Source organism: Rousettus aegyptiacus, unplaced genomic scaffold (genome assembly GCF_014176215.1).
Source record: "Rousettus aegyptiacus isolate mRouAeg1 unplaced genomic scaffold, mRouAeg1.p scaffold_m13_p_4, whole genome shotgun sequence".
NCBI lineage: Eukaryota > Metazoa > Chordata > Mammalia > Chiroptera > Pteropodidae > Rousettus > Rousettus aegyptiacus.
This window is the reverse complement of record NW_023416307.1, coordinates 62,341,594-62,366,286: the sequence shown is the minus strand read 5'-3', so window position 1 is coordinate 62,366,286 and position 24,693 is coordinate 62,341,594. Positions and strand designations below refer to the sequence as shown.

The following is a 24,693-nucleotide window of genomic DNA, read 5'->3' as shown; positions in this document are numbered from 1 at the left end:
CAGGCTATGCTACTTTCTGTCTTACAGTACCTAGTCTTTAATATTCAGTGAATAAAATTTAATATTTGCACTCTTACTATATACCATACATACTATATTTTGTCCATATTAGTTCACTTATTTTTCAACCTAGACTTGTCTTGTAATGTCTGATCCCCAGTGTTTTTCTTCAGTTACACCCAGCCTTAAAAAATCTTCTCTAAATCAGTTCAGTTGCACAAATTATTTATACTTACCTTTCTTCTACTAGTGGTGTTTGGGGAGGAAAAAAAAAAAATCATAACTGTATAGACTGGTGCCACTACAGAATCAGGCTTTAGCTTTAACTGGACCTCAAACAGTTCCTCTAGCAGTTCTTCCTTGGGTGCTTAGTAAGTGCACACTCCTGTGTTTGAATTTTTTCTGTTAAATTTTACTGAAACCTTATTAATTAGGTGACTGTAGTCCCATTTTATAGGTGATAAAGCAGGCTTTCAAGTACCCAGGTTCACACTGGTAATAATTTAGAGGTCTTTGTGTTCTTGAGTCAAGTTTAGTCTGGCTCCAAAGTTTTTTTATTCCACCCTATTATTCACAATCTTAAGTATCATTCTTCAGTCTGAAAAGTATCCTACTGAACCATAAGTACCAAGTACTTGTTTAGAGATGCCTCTTTAAAACAATACATTTGAGATTTTGGAATTATTAGTGCATTTTATAAATATGTTTATGAATTTATATGCAAATCATTATAGAAGGCTATCATTTATGAGAATTGATATTACATCAGTGTTTTCAAAGCACTAGTTCTTTAAAATGTCTACTTCACCTATGAACGTTTACATGTTCATAGGCCTTCTGTTTTTATGTATCACTTAATGTTAAAGGATCAGAAATAAACTCATTAGAATGATTAAAAAACACTTTGGTTGAAATTGTTTACCTTTGATTATAAAATTTACTGCTAGGATAATGGTAAAGCCTAAGATAATATAATTACTATAGTATTTTGGGGGATACATTGTATTATGATTAAAACTCATAAATTCATTTAAACAGTTTCATTGTTTAAAAATTGGCAGTTTCACAGGTTGAAATGGGAATTAAAAGAGCAAATTCTTAATAATTGTTGGGAAGTTTCATTCTTCCATGCATTTCACCTCTGGTGGAAATAGTACTGACTTAATAACTACAGTCCCTCTCCACCCTTTTATTTTGAAAATTACTGAGCTTTGAAATGTCTCAACTAATAGTCTTTCTAGGTGTTCTTTCTGTGAAACATTTAGAATTTCTTCATAATGTGCTAAACATGATGGAATTTAAAAGATTACTTTTTAAAGCCAGGAGGCTTCTTCTTGTCTGTTTTGCTGCTGGCTGTATGATAAGGGCAAGTTACTACGCTGTCACTGTAAAAGAAGTTTCAGTAGGTACCCTCTAAATTCTCCACTTGATCTAAGATTTTGTGCTTCTGTTCTGAAAATATGAAGAAATTGTGTTTTTAAGTATAAAGTATATTCAACTGAAGAGAACCTTTATTTACTTTAGTTGGTTAAATCAAAATATTTTATTTATTTGAAATTAAAAGATAATAATTGAGACTAGGTGGTGGAAATGACATTTTAGAAAGGTCATTTTATAAAGGCTGAAATTCCTACTTAAAGATGAATAGAGATGATATATAGTAAGATGAAATCTATATTTAATGTTAATATATAGGGAATATTGTGGTAGAAATTTGTGATCTGTTGTACCTTTCATTCTTTGTGTTGGTTATTTGTAAATAATTATATAAATCTAACCTTTTAAAAATTAACTCTCTGAGGCTTTTTTTTTTTTTTTTAGTTTTGTATAAAATGCTAGACCTATAGTTAGAAAAGAAGGTAACCTCTATCTATCTATCTATCTATCTATCTATCTATCTATCTATCTATCTATCTATCTATCACGCCTGCAGCACCTGATCTTCCTAGGTGGTCTTCCATCCAAGTACTAACCAGGCCCGACCCTGCTTAACTTCTGAGATCAGGTGGGATCGGGCTTGTTCAGGGTAGCATGGCCATAGAAGTTAACTTTTATTGAATTTCTATTCTAGAATTATACTGTCTAAAACTTTGTGCAGTAAAGTAATATAAGCCATACTCCTCAGAACTATAATCATTTGCCACATGCGGCAGTTGTGCACTTGGAATATGGCTGGTGTACCTGAAAACCTGAATTTTAAATTTTGTTTAATAGGTTTAAATAGCCACATGTGGCTAGCGGATAGGACAGTGGTGTTTTAGGGAGTGATGGAGCACTGTGCCAGAGGATAATTAAAAGACTAGTTCTAGTTCTCTACTGTGTCATTTCTGATTACTACCCTTTACCCATTTTGGATTAAGCTTTCTCACCAGTCGTATTTTATTTCTGTATTTTGGCCTCCTACTGAATCTTCGCTTAGCCTGGAATGGTCTTCCTAGCCTAGCAGATAAGGCAGGTGCGGGGGGTGGGGGGGTGGTGGTGAGGCTAGTAGTTAAAAAAGAACTTTTACTACCACATCTACCAACCTGTCTGTCTAAACTGGTAGACTGTCTGCTACAGTGGTTGCACAGTGACTGGTCAGTGATATCCCTCACCGTCCCCTACTGTTTCTTATGAAAGGTGTTTTAACAGTTGCCCCATCTATTGCATAAATTTTTCTTTTCAATCATTTTAATAAGCATAAAAATATGCTATAATATCTCCCATTAAAAAAATACTCTCTCTGACCCAACCTGTGTCTCTTGAGCTGCTGTCTGATCTTTTTGCCTGCCTTTCTGGTAAAAATCATATCAAAAGTTACCTATATTCTAAATGTTTTCCAATCCCTCTCCTGTTCTCACTTTTTTTTAATAAACAGCTTTACTGGGTATAAATGATATGTAATAAGCTGAACATATATAAGGTGTACAATTTGGTAAGTTTTAACAAAGTTATACAGCTAACAGATAATTTAATAAATCATTACTAATGAATGAAGATGGCGAATGTTATCCATCATCTCAAGAGTTTCTTCTTCCCTAAATCATCTATCTTATCCTTTCCTACTCTTCTTCCCCCAAGCAAGCACTGACCTTTCTGTCACCACAAAGTAGCTTGCATTTTCCAGAGCTTTGTATAAATGAATCGTACTCTGTGTACTCTTTTTCTGTCTTCTTTCAGCATAATTATTTTGAAATTCATCCATATTGTTGCATGTATCAGTTTATTTCCTTTTATTACTGAGTAGTATTTGGTTATATGAGTATTCCTTTCAAAATTTTTAATAAACTTTAAAATTTTTAGAGCAATTTTAGTATACAGCAAAACCGAATGAAAAGTACAGAGTTCACATATACCCCTGGCTCCTTTCTCCACACTTCCCCCTCTTCTGCCAGGATCATCATTCCCTACCACAGTGGTGCATTTGTTACCATCATTGAACCTACATTGACACATCATAATCACCCAAAAGCTATAGTTTACATTTACAGTTTACTCTTGGTATTGTGCATTCTGTGGATCTTGTCAAATGTATAATGACATGCATTTATCATTATAGTATCATATAGAGTAGCTTCACTGTTCTAAAAATTCCGAGTTCCACCTCCTATTCATTTCTCCCTCTCCTCTAACCCCTGACAACCAGTAATCTTTTTGCTTTTTAGTTTTGTCTTTCTCAGAATATTGTATAGTTGGGATCTTTCAGTATGTGTTGCTTTTACCAATTAACCTTTTTAACTTCGTATGCATTTAAGGTTTCTTTATGTCTTTTCATGACTTGATCCTTTGGATGTACCATAATTTATCTATTCACCTACAGGACACCTGGGTTGCTTCCAGGTGTTGGCAATTATGAATAAAGTTGCTGTAAACATTCACATGCAGGTTACTGTGTAGACCTAAGCTTTTTACTCATTTGGACAAATACCAAGGAGAACATTGGTGAGTCCTGTGGTAAAAGTATATTTAGTGTTGTAAGAAATCGCCCAACTGTCTTCTAGAGTGGCTGTACCATTTTCATTCACACCAGCATTGAATGGGAGTTCCTTCTATTCCACATCCTTGTCAGCATTTCATGTTGTCAGTGTTTGGATTTTGGCCTTTCTGATAGGTATGTAATGGTACTTTATTTACTGTTTGTATATTTTCTTTAGTTAGATGTCTGTTCAGGGTTTTGGCCCATTTTTAAAAATTAGGTTGGCTGTTTTCTTGTTGAGTTTTAAAAATTATTTTTATGTTTTGAATAATGATCCTTATTAGATATGTCTTTTTTAGAGCAGAAACTTTTATGTCATTGTTATCCTACTTACCCATTGTTTCTTTCATAGATTATGTTTTTGATGTTGTATGTAAAAAGTCATTGCCGTACCCAAGACCCTTTAGATTTTTTCCTATGTTACCTTCTAGGAGTTTTATAGTTTTGTGTTTTACATTTAGGTTGGTGATCAGTTTTAATTTTTGTGAAGGGTGTAAAGTCTTCATCATATTTATGCATCCATATGTCCAGTTGTTATAGTATCATTTGTTTAAAAGACTCTTTGCTCCATTATATTGCCTTTGCCCCTTTGTCAAAGATCTATTGACTATAGTTACATGAATCTTTTTCTGGGTTCTGTTTCATCAATCTATTTGTCTAATTTTTAACCAGTGATGCACTCTCTTGATTACTTTAGCTTTATAGTAAGCCTTCAAGTCAGGTAGTGTCAGTACTCTGACTTTGTTCTTCTCCTTGGATATTGTGTTGGCTATTCTGGGTCTTTTGTTTCTCCATATACATTTTTAGAATCAGTCAGTATTCACAAAATAACTTGTGGATATTTCGACTGGGATTGTATTGAATCTGTAAGATCGAGTTGGGGAGAACTGACACCTTGACAATATTGAGTCTTTTCTATAAACATGGAATATTTACATTTATTTAGTTCTTTGATTTCTTTGATCAGTTTTCCTTATATAGATCTTATACATATTTTGTTAGATTTATACTTAAATATTTAATTTTGAGGTACTAATAAAAACAATATTTTGTTTTTAATTTTAAATGGAGCTTGTCCATTGATATTATATAGGAAAGCAATTGTATAGTGCAACCACGTAATTACTTATTTGAGTTTTTTTGTCAGTTCTTTCTGATTTTCTATATAGACAATCATGTCATCTATGAGCAAAATTTTGTTTTCCTTTTCAATCACTATACATTTTATTTTTTTTTTTCTTATTAGCTAGAACTTCCAGTATGAGTACAATAAAGGGGACATCCTTTCCTTGCTCCTCATCTTACTGGAAAAGCTTCCAGATTCTCATTATTAAGTATGATGTTAGCTGTAGGTTTTTAAAGTAGATATTCTTTAACAAGTTGAAAAAGAGTTTGTCTATTCCCAGTTAGATATTTCTTTTTATTGCTGAGTAGTATTCATTATATTGGTATATCACAGTTTTTTTATTCATTCACCTGTTGATTGCCATTTGAGTTGGTTTCAGTTTTGGCTATTACAAATAAACCTGCTATAAACATTTGTATACAAGTTTTTGTATAGATACCTTTCCTTTTCTAATGAGTAAAAACATAGTGAAATGGGTGGATAACATGGTCGTCGTGTTTAATTTTATAATAAGAAACTGCCGAAGTGTCTTCAGTGTGGTTGTACAATTTTATAGTTCAACCAGCAATGTAGGAGAGTTTTAGTTCCTCCACACTCTCTCTCACACTTCAGTCTTCTTATTTTTAGCCGCTCTACTGGATATGTCCTGGTATATTTTTGTGGTCTTACTTTTCATTTCCCTAATGATGTTGAGCATCTTTTCATGTGCTGTTTGGTGATATGTCTGTTCAGATCTTTTGCTTATTTTTTATTGTTTTTTTTTCTTTTTATGGAGTTTTAATAGTTCTTTATATTTTGGATTCAAGTTCTTTATCAGATATTAACAAGTCCTTTATCAAATATGTTTTGTACAGATTTTTTCTCCATTAAGAGGTTTATCTTGACTGCCTTTTGAAGAGCAGAAAATTTTAATTTTGATAAAATCCATTGATTGTGTTTCTGGTAACGTAACTAAGAAATATTTGCCAACCTAAGGTGACAAAACCTTACATTTGCATTTCCATATGAATTTTAGAAACAGATTGTCAATTTTTATAAAATATCTGGTTGAATTTTGATTGCGATTGTGTTGAACCTCTAGATCAATTTCAAGAGAATTAACATTTTAAGTTTTTTTTTCTTTTTGTTTTTTTTTGAGTCCTAAGCATACCTTTCCATTTATTTGGGTCTTTAATTTCTCTCAGCAAATTTTGTTTTAACTGTACAGGTTTTTGTAGCTTTTGTCAAATTTATCATTATTTCATCTTTTTCTATGTGTGATGCTATTCTAAACAGCAGTTTTAAATTTTTTCTCATTTTTCATTGCCAATACATAAAAATACAATTAATTTTTGTATATTAATCTTAGGTCTTACATAAGAATTGCTGCTACTACCCTTTTTATAATAGCTTTTTCCAGATTCCATCAGATTTACTACACAGACGATTATGTTGTTCTGTGAATAAAGACAATTTTATTTTCTAATCTGGATGCCCTTTTTTCTTGTCTGATTGTACTGGCTAGAATGTTGGATAGAACTCGGGGAGACTGCCTGGATATTTAGGTTTACTCCACGTTGAGGCCTTGGAATTCACTCCAGATAGTAAGCTGAGGCCAATCATCAGGCTCACCTTGTGTGTTTACTGTCTCTCAGTTGCCTGTTGATCACTGTCTTGAAATGGTTGTTTCAGGCAGGAGGGTAAATTCTGTTACTCCTCCTTGGTGAGAAGCAGAAGTCTCTACACTGTTATAAATCTCTTCCAATCAGGGTTATGTCCTCACTACTTACCAAGACAGTTGCTAAATTTATTGGTTATTATGAGTCTTTCTCTTTTTTTGACCTTTTAGCAGCATGATCAGTTTCTCTTTCTAGGTTCTTCACTTACTGTGCAGGATACTTCTTGATACTCTTTCTTCCCTTGCTATTCTTTTGCCATCTTGCTTTTTGAATTGTACTCAATTTTCAAACCTTTTACTGTTTCAATGCACCATGGATGCTTGGTCTTTATGCTATTAATATTCTATAAGTGATTTCATTCAGTCTCATGACTTTATATACCTTTTTGTATGCTAATTACTCTAAACTTATATCTCTGGTCCATCACTTTCTTTAGAACAGCATACTTTTATGTATGCATTTTTATATGTGTATGTGAGTGTTTCTCCATGGTTTTAAGAATCTTTGGGGAAAAATCTTATTCAGAAATGATTTTTAACTTTTGGGTTTAGTTTAGGATTGGAAATGTATTAGATACTTCTGTTTGCAAGCAATTGAAACTAACTCTGGCTATTTAAAATACAAAAAAGGACATGTATCATTAGAAGCTTATGAAATCTCAGGGAAAGCCAAATTAGAAATACTTGAAGGATAATATAAAGTCTTAGTCAAAGATTTAAGAGTTGAACCAAGGAAAAATTTACATCAAAATTTACTTTTGCAACTAGTAAAAATTACTCCAAATTTTTTTTTTTAGAAAAAATTAGAAAGTAAAAATCCCTCATTACCTCCTAGATATTAAGGCAAAAAATGGAAAATAAAAACCTGATATTTACATTAATATTTGTTTACTAGTAAAGTTATAAAATTGAACACATTAAAATAGTCATTTATAGGTTTGTTTGTGTCCCCCCCATCCCTTGTACATATCTACTCAAGCTCTGTTCATTAGGGCTTAGTTTTTCTGGTCAAATCTATCAGCCTTTTACTTGATGTTTTTTCTGTCTTTGCTGTTATACTAAGTGTGGCTTTCTCCATTTAAATGTAGAGTATTTTAAATGTTTTCGATTTAGTGGATCCATTTGTTCTTTTTCCTATCTCTAAATACTCCCTTTAGTGATGATGGTCCCCTAGGCCATGGTTCTTATAGGTCGTAAGGATATATAATTAGCACTCTTCGTCTCATATTATTCTGATATTTGCTATGACAGAACACTATATATACTGAGTGCCTTTAACAAGATATTTATTTTTCAGTGCTGGAGGCTGAGACATCAAAGATCAAAGTACAAGCAGATTAGCTTCTTAGAGAGGACCCTCTTCTTGACTTGTAGACAGTCACCTTATTTATTGTTTTGTTCTCACATGTGCTCATCTCTCTTCCTTTTCTAATGTCTGCATGGGGGCCCCACACTCATGACCTCATATAAATATAATTATTACACAAAAGCCCCACTTCCAGATATCATCACTTCAAAGGTTAGGGCTTCAGCATCTAAATTTTGGAGGGACACAATCAGTCTATAACATTTCCTTTATCCTGTCTTTCTTCCACCTCTATCTGAGGTGTGAGGAGGATAATTCTGTTTATTTTTATTTTTAATTTGCTTTCAATTATACAAATTACTTGTTGTAAATCATTCTGACATTGAAGAAGAGCACAAAGTAAAAACTAAAAATTCTTTCTTTAATCCTCAGTAATCCCATTCCCTAGGAGTAAGTAATAACATTATCTGCCAGAACATACAAAAAGTTATTGTCAGTATGTGTACAGGTATATGCGACTAATTTTTTTACATTTAGATCTTTAGTCCATCTGGGTATGTGTATGTGTGTGTTTAATGTATAGTAGGGATCTGTTTCCAAATATTTAGCTCTTGTTTTTTTTAGCATTTCTTGACTAAATTCATTATTTCTCCACTCATAGAAAATAATTAACTTCATTTTATACCATATGCCATTATATATATATTGGTCTGATTATGTACTCTCAGTTGTTTTTAAGATATTAATAGTAAGCTTTTTATTATTTTTACTTTAACATTTTTTCCTCTCTCCTCCTGAGCCATTGTTGTTTTTGAGATATTTTATAGTTATTGTTCCTAGTCTGGTTTAAAGAATTTTTACCAGGGTTTCCACTGCAATTGCATTTAATTTGTGTCTTAATATGGGGAGATTTGAGATCTATATTGTATTCAATATTTTCATCCAGAAGTCTCTCATTTTTATAGGTTCTTTAGAACTTTATTCATAAATGTTTTAAATATCAGTGTTTTGCAAGTATTAATTTTTTTTTTTTTGGAGTAAATTTGTAAAGGTTATTACAACATTGACTTTGTATTTTCTATATATTGTGCATGCATGCTTTATAAGCTTTATTGGTTCTAATAGCTCTTTACCTGGCCTTCTTAGATTTAACTTTATTATTAAAAATCCTTTTCTCAGTTGTTAGATTTTTTTTTTTAATCAGATAATGAGTGTTAAATTTTGTTAAATGCCTTTTTAGCATCAAAGTCATGAACCTTCAGTGTGATGAGTAGTCTGAAAATATTCTTACATTCTTGGAGTATACTGTTTGGTCATTGTGTCTTTTTCTTTAAATACAGATCTGGTTATTATATGAAAATTTTAATTAATATTCATACATTTTTATTGTCTATATTTTCTGGCTTAGTACCAGACTTATCATAGGTTGCTAAAATGCATTAGTAATTATCTCCACTTGAAAGTATGATGGAGCATGATGGTGAATTTTGGGGGGCTTGATCCTTTCGGCAGGCAGTGGTTTAAAAAGAACCTTTTTCTTCCATAGTTGTTAAGTGTTCAGTGTGACTTGTGCTTTTTTTGTAATATCTTCAGTCATCTCTTGGATGGTAGTTTTTGCCCTGTGTATCTATATCTGCCTTATTTATTTATGCATTCATTTATTTATGGTTTCTATCCTCTCGAAAGAGTTCATGGAAATAATATTATGTAAAGTTTTTGTGTAGAATTGTTGGAACATTAAGTACATTCTTCTTTATTATCTTTTAAATGATACTCTTCTGCATTTTTGTATTAATTAAAAAATATTACTTAGATAAAACTAAACTTTAAAGATATTATTTATATTTTTCATTTTTGAGTGTTTCTATTGATTTACTTCTTAGTTTGAGTATTTATTTGGTCAGGATACATATGTGAGTTATAAACTCTCCAAGGTCAAAGGACTTTTTCTTTATACTTCCATATACTTGTCAATGAACAGCATCTTTCTTAACTTTAGTTTTCGTGAATATTAGTCCTATTTCCCTTAAAATGATTTAGATTTGGTCCATTGCTTTTTAGGAAAGGTATTATTATTATAAGGGAGAAGTCCGATGTCATTTTATTTTAAATTTTGCTTGTGGCATTTTATTTTCATCTATGAAATGGAAAAAATTGATTTCACATTTATGTGTGTTTTTTTTTTAAATTAATGTTTTCAAGTAGTTGGTGTAACTTAAATGAAAGTTTTTTTTTTAATAGAGATTTTTTGATGGATCCTCTAAAAGAAGATACTTCAGTATTATCTTTGATCCTATCTTTCTATATTAATTATCTATTACTGACTAACAGATACTTTAAAACTTAATAGCTTTAGAAAAACGTAAATTTATTATTTCTCAGTTTTTAGGGGTCAGGAATCCAGGCATGGCCCAGATGGGTTCTTTTTTGAGGTCTGTGGTCTGCTTCACAAGACTGCAGTCAAGATCCACTAGGGCTGGGATCTCATCTGAAGGCTTGACTGGGAAGGATTTGCTTTCAAGCTTATTTTTGGCTCAATCTATGTGCTTTTTCCACCGCAGCACCTATTAATGGGTATTTACTTTATTTGAGAGTCACTCTTTTGGTTTTATGATCATCCCTGGTAACATCTAGCTCTTTTCAGTTCTTTCTTTTATTCAGTGGAGAAGGAGAGAGGGAGGGAAGAAGGGAGTTTGTGTGTGTGTGTGTGTGCGCGCGTGTGTGTGTGTGTGTGTGTGTGTGTATACACGTGTACCTACAGGAGGAGAAGAAGGGAAGCAGAGAGAGCAACAGGAGGGGAGGGAGATTAATGATATTTTAGAGTAACATTTTTCCATTTTGAGAGCTATACTTTTATTTCCCTACCCATAGGTGCCTTAGCTGGACCCATTATTGTGGAGCCTCATGTCACAGCAATATGGGGAAAGAATGTTTCGTTGAAGTGTTTAATTGAAGTAAATGAAACTATAACACAAATTTCATGGGAGAAGATACATGGCAAAAGTTCACAGACTGTTGCAGTTCATCATCCTCAGTATGGATTCTCTGTTCAAGGGGAATATCAGGGAAGAGTCTTGTTTAAAAACTATTCACTTAATGATGCAACAATTACACTACACAACATAGGATTTTCTGATTCTGGAAAGTACATATGCAAAGCTGTTACATTCCCACTTGGAAATGCTCAGTCTTCTACAGTCGTAACTGTATTAGGTAAGTATGCTTGAATATTTTGGTGGTAGTCATGAGGATTACAATAAAAGTATTTTCAAGAATTTAAATGATTGAAATTATATATAAGGTTAATTTTAAAATAAAATAATTCAAATATGATTTTCTCAAGTTCGGTTTAAAAATCTGATTCTAGGCTCTCTTAATTTAAACAAAATCTTGTCTGTATCTACCTACCTGTCTGTATAATACTGTGTAGTTCTTAGCTATGTTACTTTTATTCATGAAATATATATATTTTTAAATTTATAATACTAAGTACTGAGTTTCTTTGACATACTTGTTTTCATTATTTTTCCCTCAAATTTTCAACTTGTAATTAATATCTTTAAATAGCTCTTCTATTTTTTAAAGTGACTGTCTTAATGGAGCCATTGACACCTCATACTTGTTTTTCATATTGAATTTTATTTCTGCTATTGTGGATTTACATAGCTATTTGAATCTTGGACTTATTTTTCCTAATGAAAGATCTGTCTTTTTCTGTTTCTAAAAATGTTAAAGTTTGTAGTGGAATTTAGAATGAGCCTATTAGCATTAAGGTAGCCACTTGCATGAAAGATAAAACAGTTTAGAAATTCTGCTGAGTACTTTTGAATGGTAGAATAAGGATCAAGGAGTAATAGCACCCTTAGCTATTTCCACCCAAAGTGGGAGTCCTTTGGCAGGGACAGTCTTTGCTCCAGATCATCTTGTTTGCTTGACAGGGACTTCATTAGGTCTCCAGATAGGTCCCCCTACTTAATCCTTTTTTTTTTTTTTTCACTTTTCTCCCAGCTATTACTCCTTAATAAGCCTTTTGCACTTCTCACTTGGTCTTAATGTCTGCTTCCAGAGAACCAAACAAGTAGATAGCCCCTAGTATTTAATTTTAGAGTCTCTGGAATGTAGTAAAGCAATTTTATCCAAATTTGTTATATGTTTTTTTTTTTTCATGTTGAGAGATACTATGTAAATTTAAAAATAAAATTAGATATTTGAGGATTTTATATGTTTACTGCACTGCCCTGAGAACTGTGGGGAAATATAACTTATGTTTAAGAAATTGATAGTTTGAAAAATGTTTTGATTAGAAGGTGTGGCAGAAATATCTGAAAAGTTAAGTGCAGGCCATCACGGTAAAAAAGGTCACAGAGAGTTTAGTGTCAAGAAAATAATTTGTTTATGGAAGAGAGAGCTCTTGGGAATAAACTTTTTTTTTGTTTTAAATTTTAGTAATTTCCCCTAAATTAATACAGTACTCAATGCTTTAAAACTCAAGACCGTACAAGACAGTCATGATTTTACCCATGCCTGCTACTTTACCTTCACCTATTTCATTTCTTGCTCCACTACTCCCAAAATCCAAATTTTATGATTGTAATAAACTATTTGTAGTTCTGTTAATATCTTTTTATGCTTTTACATGTGTTTTAATGCCTGAATTGACTTATTTTTTGTCTTCTCTCTCTCTTACATCCTTGCTATTTAATTACTATTCATCAAACCACATCATTTGGAAGCCATTCTTGACAAATCTACCCACCCACACCCTCCACACATATACACAATTTTCTGTTTTTTTTTTTTTCCCCCACTCTTTCGTGGTTGTATCTTGACCATGCCTTCATTGTAGCAGTTACCATACTAATTATTTGTTTTCTTTACTGTCAATGTGTGGTGAGCTATAATTCTACACTTTAAAATTTAACATTTTATCCCTAAAGACTGAATTCCTGGTATACAGCAGTCATACACTAAATATTATTTCAATCAGGATATAGGAATGGATTGGTGAACTTGGTAGTTTTAAAATGTTTTGTAGAAAAAATAGTTGAGCCAGCTCTTGAGTGGTGGCTGGGTTTTGGATAGGCAAAAAGGGAAGAAGTATAAGGAGAGTATGTGAGCCAATGCAGGGATGCTGAAAACAATGTACATTACGGCAGAATTTCTTCAACTTCAGCATTGTTGAAATTTGGGGCTGGAATATTTTGTTGTGTTATAAAAGTCCATTATAGACTTTAGCAGCATCCATGGCCCCTACTCAGTAGGTGCTAGTAGCAGTCCCTTAGTTGTGACAACTTAGAATGTCTCCAGATATTGCCATATGTCCTCTGGGGGAGGAGACGAGAGATCACTCACTGTTGAGAAAACACTCATTAGTGTAACCACTGAATTATTTGTTGATTGTTCAGAGAATTTATATAAAGTACAATAATTAAAGACTAGAAAGGTAGAGTAAGGGAATTTGAGCTTTATGTTACTGGAAATGTGAACCGAATGTACAGTGTTGTGCTTCTTCTCACTTTCCTTTTTCTACTTAGACTCTTTCTGTTTTTAAGGTAACAGCATTGATATCACTTGGAAGCTTGTTAGAAATACAGAATTTAAGATCCCTCTTAGACTTATTGAGTGATAAATCTACATTTTAGCAGGATCCCCAAGTGATATATATGCACAGGGAAGTTTTAGAAACACTACTTTGACCATCTTCTCACCTTGCTTAGAGGGATGTCTAACTCATAGTAGACTTGATTTAGGTAGTAACGTGATGAAAGTTGTGATTTAGGATGATCAGTCTGGTGTTTTTGATGAATTGAAATGAAGAGCTACTGAAATTATAATGCCTCAGCCATGAGACCATGAGGGCTTGAAATTAATCTTCTAATGTCTGCCACTTGAGTAGAGGGAGCTATTACAAAGGAATAACTAGAAGGACTTTATAACCGACTGGATATAAGAAACAAAGGAGCTATTAATAATAACAAGTTTTGAACTTTAGTGATTGAGTAAATTACATAACCATTGATTTAATAGGTAGTAGTGTTTATAAGATAAAAGTTTTTGAGGGAGATACAAAAAATAAGTAAAGGCCTTGGACTGAGTATTTATTAAGGCATAAGTTGGAAGAAATAGAGATGAAGAGCACAAAGAGAGGTTTGAGAAAAACTTGGGCAAAGTAATATTGTTCATATCAAGAGAAGATAAAGTTTTAAAGATTAGCAGCCTTTTTCCACGGTGAGAATTAAACCCTATAGAAAATGACTTGAATGACCATTATTTCATTTCTCCTAAGGATGGCACACAGCCTATATTATAAATGCATAGCTCACAAGTTAATTCACTACTTACAATAAATACCTTAAGGTATTAGTATTTGATTATTTTTGGAATTTTGGAATTGATTGGGAGGAACTGTGCCGAAGTATCAAAATCTGCAAAGTTAGTCAAAGAGAATAGGCAACAAAAAGTACTGAGCCTGTTGGTTAGAGGATGACATTAGAGTTTCAGTGGAATGGTAGTAATGGAAACTAAATTAAGGGAATGTGATATTACAAAAAGTTATAGCAAAATTGAACAACAACGTCCCATAGTAGGAATTATTATACAATTGGGTACTTCCTCTAGATATTATATAATTGCTAAGATTGTGGTTGAGAAATGTTATTGCTTAAAAAAAATAAGCCACAGAATTGTAGACATGCCATGATTACATCTACATAGAAACTGGAAATAGAAATAAAGAGAAAGAAGTGGAAGAGTATGATAATTACTGTACTAGAATACTGCAGTCATAGATAATTTTTCTGTGTTCCCAATTTTTAGTAGTAAAAATTTTGCAATTAAGAAATAGACTTCTACTGCTGGGTATGATGGAGTGACCAGGACTATATTTATCCTCTTTTCCTAGGAACAATAAAATCAGGCAAGTAAGGAACAGTTCTTAGTCATTGGACGATAGGCAGTGTAGGATTATGAACCCTGAAAGAAGGAAAACAGAAATGAGTCTTAATAAATGTTCCACCTTTCTCTTTAAGGCAGTTTCCAGGCTATAGCTCAGTGACAAGTAGTTAAAAGCAGAGGATGGTGGTCTCACTGTGTTGAGACAGATTGAAAGTCAGGGAGGACAAGGTGATTAGAATCTGTGGAGGAGAATCCTGGAAAAAAGGGAGCATGGAGAGTGGGGAGGGGAAGAGAGAGAGACAGAGAGAGAGGGAGGGAGGAAGGAAAGGAGTGAGAGAGGACGAGAACTGTAGAGAACACTTTAGAGATACAGAGAAAGGCCCTTCTGAAATCTTTGTTTTAGTACTGATCTGTATATATGTTAGAGGAAGCTTGAGGTGAGGGATAGAACCAAGAAAAGCAGTAGGCTTAACAATCCTGACATTTACACAGGGCTGGGAACACTACGCACCCCCCAGTCAGAGTATACAGGGCATTGGATAGCATCTTAAGAGGAAGCAACAGCAAAACTGCTAGAGAACGGTACAGAGAAGTTAACTAAAATATTGTATAATATGAGAAAAGTAACTTGATAGCCAGTAAAATCTACAACCAGGAGATTGATTCCCTTCAGAAGTAGAAATAACAATTTAAAATTGACTTTAAAATAAATTTTTAAGTTCCTTAAAGATAAAAGCTTCTATTTGTGATGGCATATATCATTTACCTCTCCAACTGGGGATGAAGTATAAGAAAACACCATTGAAAACTTCAAAGAAATAACAACATGGTGAGAAATATAACAAGACCAAAATTTTTCTGAAGGTGAAAACAGAAGTAAGCCTAACACTAAAAGCTGAAAGCTGGATTCAACTTGAAGACATTAGACAATGATGAAGAAACACCTGAGATGCTAAGCTAAGATTTTGAGAGCCTAGAGAAGTGAGACAAATGTCTAAATGCAATTCTGCTCAAGATGGGATGTCTAATAACCCTTCTCATATTCACATGGTACCCCCAAAGACTTACCTTTTCAAAATAGTAAGCCAGAAGTAAACTAGGCTTCTTTATGGATTTCTAGCCCTGGTGTATATCACCTGAATAGTCTGAACTTAATTAAATTAAGGAGATCTAGATAGGTTGATGTTTTGCAGGAGCTTGGCAGGAGAAAACACAGATTTTTTTTTTTTTGGAGGAAAGGTACTTTTATTCTATACCTCAAATTATTTCTACCTTTATTATTCAAAAACAGGCATATAGTCTGCTTGAATAACCAGGCATACAAGTAAAGACCTCATAAGCAGCAGTCAACAAAAACAACAACAGAAGGACCTACGAAGATATAAGATGTTGTAATTATTAGACACGCTGTTAAACAACAGTGCTTACCATTTGAAGAGATAAGTCACTCTACAAAATTTCTGCAGAGAACTAGAAGCTATATATATATCATTTTGTAATTGGCCTTGAAGTAGTGTAGTATTTTTTAGTATAAAAAAAAGCAGCGAACCATAAAAGGGAAGTAAAAACTGATAAATGTTAGTGAATTTGAATTAGAAACTTCTGCTCATTTGACACACCATAGGTTAAAAAAAAAAAAAAGCCCTAATAGAAGATGCTTGTAGTACACATAATAAAAAAGGACTCTCCTCCCAAATTAATAATTTAAAAAAGGCTTTAATAGGCATTTTGCAGAAGAAATTCCAATGGCCCCAAAATATATGAAAATATCTTTACTATCATTTGTAATCTGAGAAATTAAAAATAAAATCTCAGTGAAATGCCATTACATACCTACTAGATTCACGGACATTGAGAAGTCTAATAGTATCAATTGTGAGTATATATGGACCAACGGGAATTCTAAGATTGGAAATAAATTCTTACTCTAGAAATCTTTTTTCATTACCTGGTAAAATTTAAAATAAATATGGTAGTAGCAATTCTACTATAAGATAAAAACTAGAGAAACTTTTGTACAAATATGTCAAGTTACATGTATGAGAATATTTCTTGTAAAATTATACAAAACAGGAAACACCACCAATGTCCAATAATCAATAAACAGTACAGCAGTTATAATGAATTTATATACTTTCATGTAAATCTAAATGATCTAAAAATGAGTTAAAAAAATGAATTGTAAAAGAATAAGTTAAGGCCACATGTTCCCACATAAGCCTGTAGGAATACAGAATTGAGTCATAGGAAAACCGTACAAAAATATATATATTCTGATTCCATTCATGTAAAGTTCAGAAACAGGTGAAATTTGTGTTGTTTGTATTTTTTGGTCATAGAACTAACATGACAAATAAATAAAACTTTATTTCCAAAGTTAGTATAATGATTTCACACTTGGACAGGCAAGCTATTAAGATCAAGAAGAGGCATATGAGGGACTTGAGAGTTGATAATGTTTTTTATTAAACTGTGTGGTGGGTATATGGATGTTTGCTATAAATTATTCATTACATGTTGTGTGTACTTTCTTTTTGTTATTTTACAATAATGTGTCTTAAGAAAGAACTGCATAAGGAAAATATTAATATTCCTTAAAGTAAATTATAAAACAAAAATAGGTAGATACAGACCCAGAACAGATGACATTGAAAGAACCAAGTGGAAATCTTGGAAATGAAAAAATATCTTTGAGATTAAAAACTTAACGGATGCACAGAACAAACTATAGGTTTAAGCCAAAGAATTCATGAAGTGAGTACTGAGGAATTTATACAGAAAGAAACAGATAAAATTTGCTGGAAAAATGTAAAGAGAGAGGTAGGATATATGGAGGGTAGATTGAAAGTACCTAACATTAAGATTAGTTTTCTATGCTGAGGAACTTTCTTATCCCAGAAAAAGATGGATGGCATGTACACCTCAATAAACATAACTTAATGATGTTATATTTTAACAGCGTAGGTTCTCTACTGGTAACTTATTTTAAAATATATTTTCTTTAAATATTTTTGCTGTAAAATGAAGCATTAGATATTAAAACTACATTTTTTTTTCCCTTTCAGAGTAATAATACCTTTAATCTCATAATGGAAATTATGATCCAATTCTCAGGAATGTTTTGTAGATTCTAATTTTGGGAACTCATCTGTCCCTATAAAGAAATGTATCTCTTTACCAGCAGAGCCATCTTTGTAGTGGTTATATAAAATCTTGGCTTCTCATTTGTCTCGACTCATGATCTTCTCTTGTTCTAAAAATTCAGATTGATATTGGCATTACCTAAAAAGTGTGTGTATAGATTTTATATACAGTTTTCTCTCAGTTTGTGAAATACAGCTAGATGTGGCTTAGGAGGATGTATATATATTTTTAGTTGAAATGTAACTAATTTTTTTAAAAAAATTTTAACAGTTGAACCCACTGTGAGCCTGATAAAAGGACCAGATTCCTTAATTGATGGAGGAAATGAAACAGTAGCAGCCATTTGTATCGCAGCCACTGGAAAACCAGTTGCACATATTAACTGGGAAGGTGACCTTGGTGAAATGGAATCTACTACAACTTCTTTTCCAAATGAAACGGCAACAGTTGTCAGCCAGTACAAGTTGTTTCCAACCAGATTCGCTAGAGGAAGGCGAATCACTTGTGTTGTAAAACATCCAGCCTTGGAAAAGGACATCCGATATTCTTTCATATTAGACATACAGTGTAAGTAAATGGTAACATTTAATATTTAAATATGTCATGCATTTTATTTCATTTTCTTCCTTTGACACAATTCTGTACCAACTTGTTTTTAGTTTGAATATTTAGTATTCAGAAATTCTTACAACTTTTTTTTACATTTTCCCACTTAATGTAAAAAAAATATTTTCATGGAAATTTCATTTAACCAGAACATTTTTTTATCAATTTGTAAAGATGGACAATGATTTTAAAGTTGTTCTTAAACTTAAAATTATTTAACCCTATCCTTTTAGACCTTAAAAATAGTCTGGACTTAAGCGAATTGTGAAAATTTATACCTCAAAATGTGTAATACTTAGAGACAAACAGTTACTTCTCCCATCTAATTAATTTAGCTTTTGTTTAGTTTTATTGATGCCACTCATGATGTTTTTATTTTTCAGCAAGAATCTTTTACTTCTAGATGGATTTTAATTATTTTGGAAATCTGTAATGTTTCGATGTTCAAATCCAGTTTTATTGATCATGTTGTCAGATTCTTATGTAGTTAAACGATATTTTAAAGATGTCATTGGAATAATTGTAGATAAGGTTTAAATTGGTTCATATTGTACTTCTATATTTTTGCTACAGGATACTTGTATGTATGTATATGTGTATGTATTTTTCTCTTTAAAGTTTCTTGGTTTTTGATACATTCTTTGCATAGCATTTTAAAATTTGAGCAAGAGAAAAACTGATGGTGCAGATAGCATATAGCAAAAATAATGAAAATTAAGCAGGTTAGAGATAAAATTAGGATAAGAGTTAAGTCCTGTCATTTCTATTCATGCACAGATGATAAATCTAGATAGGTTTGTGAAGGAGATATTTTGATCTTTTTTTTTTTCTTTTCGGTTTGATACATGGAATATTAAATTACACAAATTCACTATACTTGGTGAAATGATTTCTAAAGTTAATTCTAAGGATGTTATTCCAACATTTATAGGAGTTTAAACTTAGGAAACTATCTTATGTGAATGTTATTACCATTGTATTCTTGAATACAAATACCTTCATTTCTCTTTACTTCTTTGGAGAATCCAATTAACTTTTTTCTTTTTCTCATAAAATTCAAATCCCAATTGTAAGTATTATTAACATTTTTCTCATATTTTTTCCTTCTGTGTCTAGTAATCACAGCAATTTTCTTCAATTTATATTATGTATATTATTTTTTTGTTTACCTGAATGCAATCTAAAATATATAAACTTATTTCTTCTAATGTAAGACTATCATTTAGGTTTATTGGCATGCTCCTAATATGTTAAGAGTACTCATGACTTTTTCTCTTTTTTTAATTGGGAGTTATAATACATGTAAACATAGTTTAAGAAGATAAAATCATATACCCCAAATTTATATCTCAAAATTTGGAGGATGCCTGTTCCTTCCTCCTTTTAAAATAAGCTCACAGAAATCTACACTATTCTTCGAGCAATATTTTTTAGAACCAATTTTAAGTTACAAAAGTGCTTAATTCTGGCTTGTATAAGAGGCAGGCATTTCTTTTTTTAAAATTCTAAGATAAATGTACCTTATTAAAGGTTAATTTTTTTACTATCTTCATTAAACCTTGCTTGATAGCAGGTCAGGCTTTCTTGGCAGAGTTAAAGACTGACCTGGTCTCTCTCTAACTTCCCATCTGATCATGTACTATTTATCTACTTTACTATGTAGCTTACAGAAAGATGGGAAAGGGGAGGGGTCCCTATACTATGTATAAGGAATGTTTTCTTAGGAAAGTCTTTCATGACCTCCTCAGCCCCATCCTCAGTCCAAATTAGGCCCTTTCTCTTGTCTTCTCCCTCAGCATCTTATTCTTTTCCATAACAAGTTTTAGTTAAATATTTTTAAAATATCATCTCTCCTATTTCTATTAGAATATAAATTTTACAAATACAGGGTCTATATGTATTCCAAATAGCTAAAATGCTTGCCACTTATTAGGGGCTAAACAATATGGTGAATAAATGGATGATGAGTATTGGATTTTATAGTTTGAAGGCATAAATTTATATTATTGGTAGACAAGGATAATTGCTTATTTAACTAATTATATTACACATCCACTAAAGACCCTTTGGGAACACTGAATGTATAGTAGTTCATGTTTTAGAACAGTTGAGGCCATAGGTAATGTATTTAAGTTATAATTATAGTCTTAGAAAGTTTGTGTCACATCTCTACATGCCCATAGAATATTAATTACTTGTAGTATAAGGAATCTAATCCCTGTAATTGACTTGATATCTTTTGGGAAAAATTACTTTTCAGATTAAACATTTTGTTAAAAACTGTTTTATAGTGTGACTTGGTACTTAAATGTCATGTCTCACTATGGAATTAGGTCCTTAATGTATTTTCTTTGTTCTTAGTGTTCTAGATATTTTATAATAGGACTCAAAGTTTGCTTTTGGTGATTATAGAGTTGTTAATATTCTTACATTCATCGTTTATAATAACTAAAACCCTACATGCTTATAGTTGCCTAGTGTTTGGGTAGTCATTGTTTTTTATTCATTCTTTCAGTCAACTAATATTTATTGAGTACTGTCTTCCACATTGGTTATATATATTGCAAGAAGGAAAAATTATTTCTAATCTTCTAAAGTTTATTATGTTTATGTTTTATCATTGTATACCGACTGTATTTATCATTAACAAAAGATAATTTGTTCTGTCATGCATTTATTTTATAGATGCTCCTGAGGTTTCAGTAACAGGCTATGATGGAAATTGGTTTGTAGGAAGAAAAGGTGTAAATCTCAAGTGTAATGCTGATGCAAATCCACCACCCTTCAAATCCGTATGGAGCAGGTAATAATGTTAGATACTTCTAAAGAGAAATTCTTTAAAAATGCATAAAGTCGTTTTTATCAATGTAATACATGATTACAGTAATATCTGGAAATTATGTTAAACGAAGGGTTTCTAAATGTTCTCCTGTTTCATGTCTCCCCACCTGCCTACCCCCAGTTCTGTTCCTCAGAGGGTACTTTAGAAATTTGAGCGGTTCCTCCTGATAGTTTCCAATCATAGGTCTTAAATTTCTGCTACTTGATTTACTAATTTTTAACACTATTTACTACTTTTTTTTTAAAGATTTTTCTTTTTATTAGTTTCAAGTATACAGTACATTGGTTAAACATTTATATAGTTCATGAAATGATTCCCCTGATTACTCTGTCTTTCCTCTCGCTCTACACCTAGCCATTACATTACTGCTGACTGCATTCCCTATACTGTAGTCCCCATCCCTGTGACCATAGATGATAGATCAGCTACTAATTTGTCTTTTTTAACCCTTCAGTGCTTGCTGCCAGCCCCTGTACCTCCCTTTCTTCTGGCCATCACCAGATTGTCCTCTGTATTTGTTATTCTGTTTTCAATTAGTTCCTTTTGTTCCTTAGATTCTACATATAAGTTAAATCATATGGTATTTATCTTTCTCTGTTTGACTTATTTCACTCACCATATCTGTTTACTTCTTATTATGATGTGAAAATTTAATTCTCTATCTACCCCTTCACATACAAATATACCCATATACATATTTCTACTCTTCATAGTCCCAATGAGATTAAGCTACTTTTAGTTAAACTGTAGTGATTGGTTGCCTCCCTATTTCAGGTACATTTTATTTATTGAAAGCTAAGTAGTATGCTGGAATTCTGTTTTCTTTTGTCTGAAGCTATTTTTCCTGAGCTTATTAATTGCTTTTTTTTTTTTTTTTAAACTTGTGTAGCTTACTATCTGAATAGCCTTAATTCTCTTTCTCTATGAGATTTCAATTGTTACACTAAGGTTTTCATTCATATTTCTCAATATTTAGGCCCCCCATTCAATCTAGAGACTTGTAACTGTTAGCTGTAGATAATTTTTTTATATTTTTGGTCATTTACCCTCTTTTTTTTTTTTTGCTCTTACTGGAACTTTTATTTATTTTATGAAAGATACTTTCTTATTTTTCATATAATTTTTATTGCTCTTTCTAGGAATTTGCTTGATTTTTCCATTGATTAAAAAAGTGGGGAGGGCATTTTTTTATTTTCTGGGGAGAATATTTTTATTTTCTAAGCTCATTTTCTATTCTATTTATTTTCATAGCATCCTTTCTTATTTTATGGATATGGTGTCTTGTTTTTTCATAGGGATGCTAGAGTTTTTTCCACTGCAGAGACTTTATTTTTCCTATATACTATTTCTTTTTTTTCTCCTACTTCTCTTATTCTTATTTTTTGTCTAAATATTTTGTAGATATTTAATATTCTCAGTTGTTCAGTCATTTCACACTGATGCATTAAAATGCCAGGTGGAAACTCTCTATAGTAGAGATTACTCATTAGTAGAGTTCATGCACAGTGATCAGGTAGAGAGGTGGATGTTTCCCTGGAGAAGCTTCTGATGTCTCCTGTAGAAGGATGAAAGTCTTTTTTTTCATGGCCATTTTATTGAATTAACCTTCATTCTTTTGCCTAAAACATAAATGCCTGGTATCTCTACAGAGTTAGGAGGAATTTCTTGTTTTGTTTTTTTCAACTTGCAACTAATCTCCTTAATTCTAGCCCTTTGCCTCACTCTGGCCTTCTGCAGTATAGTGACTCAAGTTCTAAATCTGTCTTGGGTTCTTTGGATCATATTGGCTGCTTTCTCATCATATGCCTCCTGTAAGCACTTCTTCAGCCAAAGGCAGAGCTTTTCAACCAGACACTGTTGATATTTTGGGCTGGATAAATCTTTATTTTCTTCCTTTTCCTTTTCCTTTTCTTCTTCCTCTTCCTCTTCCTTTTCTTTTTCCTTTTGTGGGAGGCAGTTCTGTGAATTGTAGGATGTTTGGCAGCATTCTTGACCTCTACACTCTAGAGCCAGTAGCACCTCACCCACTCCTTCAACTTCAGTGCCCCAACCCTGTTGTGACAGCCAAAAATGTCTTGAGATATACTGCTATCCACATATGTCTCCAGACATACTGGATGTCCCCTGGAGACAAAAATCACTTCTGATTGAGAAACGCTGGTTTAAAGTATATACTGTTTTCTCCATCTGTTTTCTATCTTCTAAAAGTTTGTTGAAACATTTTATCTGATGAATCCTACCTCCTGTTCTCCTTCTCCTCATTGGTTTAAAAGGTTTTTCTTTACTTTTGTTTTTGGTGGGAATTCGCGGAAGCAAGGAAACAGTCTATTTGGTCAATCTATTGGCGTTAAGTAAAGATACAGTTTTAAAAGGAAGGAAGGTCTTTTTCATTTACTTTTTCTTAAAAGTCAGAAGCAGTCTTCGGTTAAGATGTGTGATAGGGTATTTCTAAAAGTCATACAATCCCGTGTTGTCACCCTAGTATGTCCCTACTTGGAGATGTCTTTTTTTTTTTTTTTTTTTTTGAGAAAGTCATTTAACTTCTCTAATCTTTTGTTTCCTCATTGATAATAGTATTTTATAAAGTTTTGGTGAGAATAGAGACGGTGAATATAAATCATGTAACATGGGTACGAGAGCATAGTATGTCATTTATTGTGAGTTCAGTGCAGTATTTAGATTTTTCTGATGATGGCTCATTTGAATAAATATCTTTGAACGATTATAAGATATATTTATGCTTCTCAAAATAAAATGGATTAGAATTTGGGTCCCAAAATAATAGAGATAGTTGGTAAGGTATATAGTTCATATTCATTCTTACATCTTAGAAAAAGAGTTCATCTTTCAAAAGCTGATGCTCGTTAAAAATGTTTTTTCCAAAGTCCTCTTATGACAGAGGTTGGATGTTTTTGCTTTTGTTTTTTAAACATTAGAATGTTACCTTTATCCTTCATTGCTAAATAATAGTACTAGCAGCAATAAAAGATTTTACTTGATTGTTCTTCCACCTACCCCACCTTGAGATCACGGAATGAAATCACTCCATCTACTCTCCAGTGTTGATTTGCTTCATTCTACCTTCTTATTTCCTTTGTAATTAGTTATTGGTCTCCTCTTGTGTACTTAGATCATTGAAAGCAAAGACCAAATCTTACCTCTG

At 32.3% G+C, this 24,693-nt stretch overlaps 1 protein-coding gene and 1 pseudogene across 2 annotated transcripts in view; one reads left to right on the top strand and one right to left on the bottom strand.

Annotated features, from left to right (window-relative positions):
- Nucleotides 1-24,693, top strand: part of NECTIN3 (nectin cell adhesion molecule 3) — a 56,445-nt gene that overhangs the window by 19,277 nt on the left and 12,475 nt on the right. For both annotated transcript variants that reach the window (XM_016118774.2, XM_016118777.2), the window contains 3 exons: nucleotides 10,916-11,257; nucleotides 18,353-18,649; nucleotides 21,374-21,491. In XM_016118774.2, the coding sequence (XP_015974260.1) occupies nucleotides 10,916-11,257; nucleotides 18,353-18,649; nucleotides 21,374-21,491 (757 nt within the window). The remainder of the gene's footprint in view (nucleotides 1-10,915; nucleotides 11,258-18,352; nucleotides 18,650-21,373; nucleotides 21,492-24,693) is intronic.
- On the bottom strand, nucleotides 1,925-2,043 carry LOC118602563 (annotated as a pseudogene).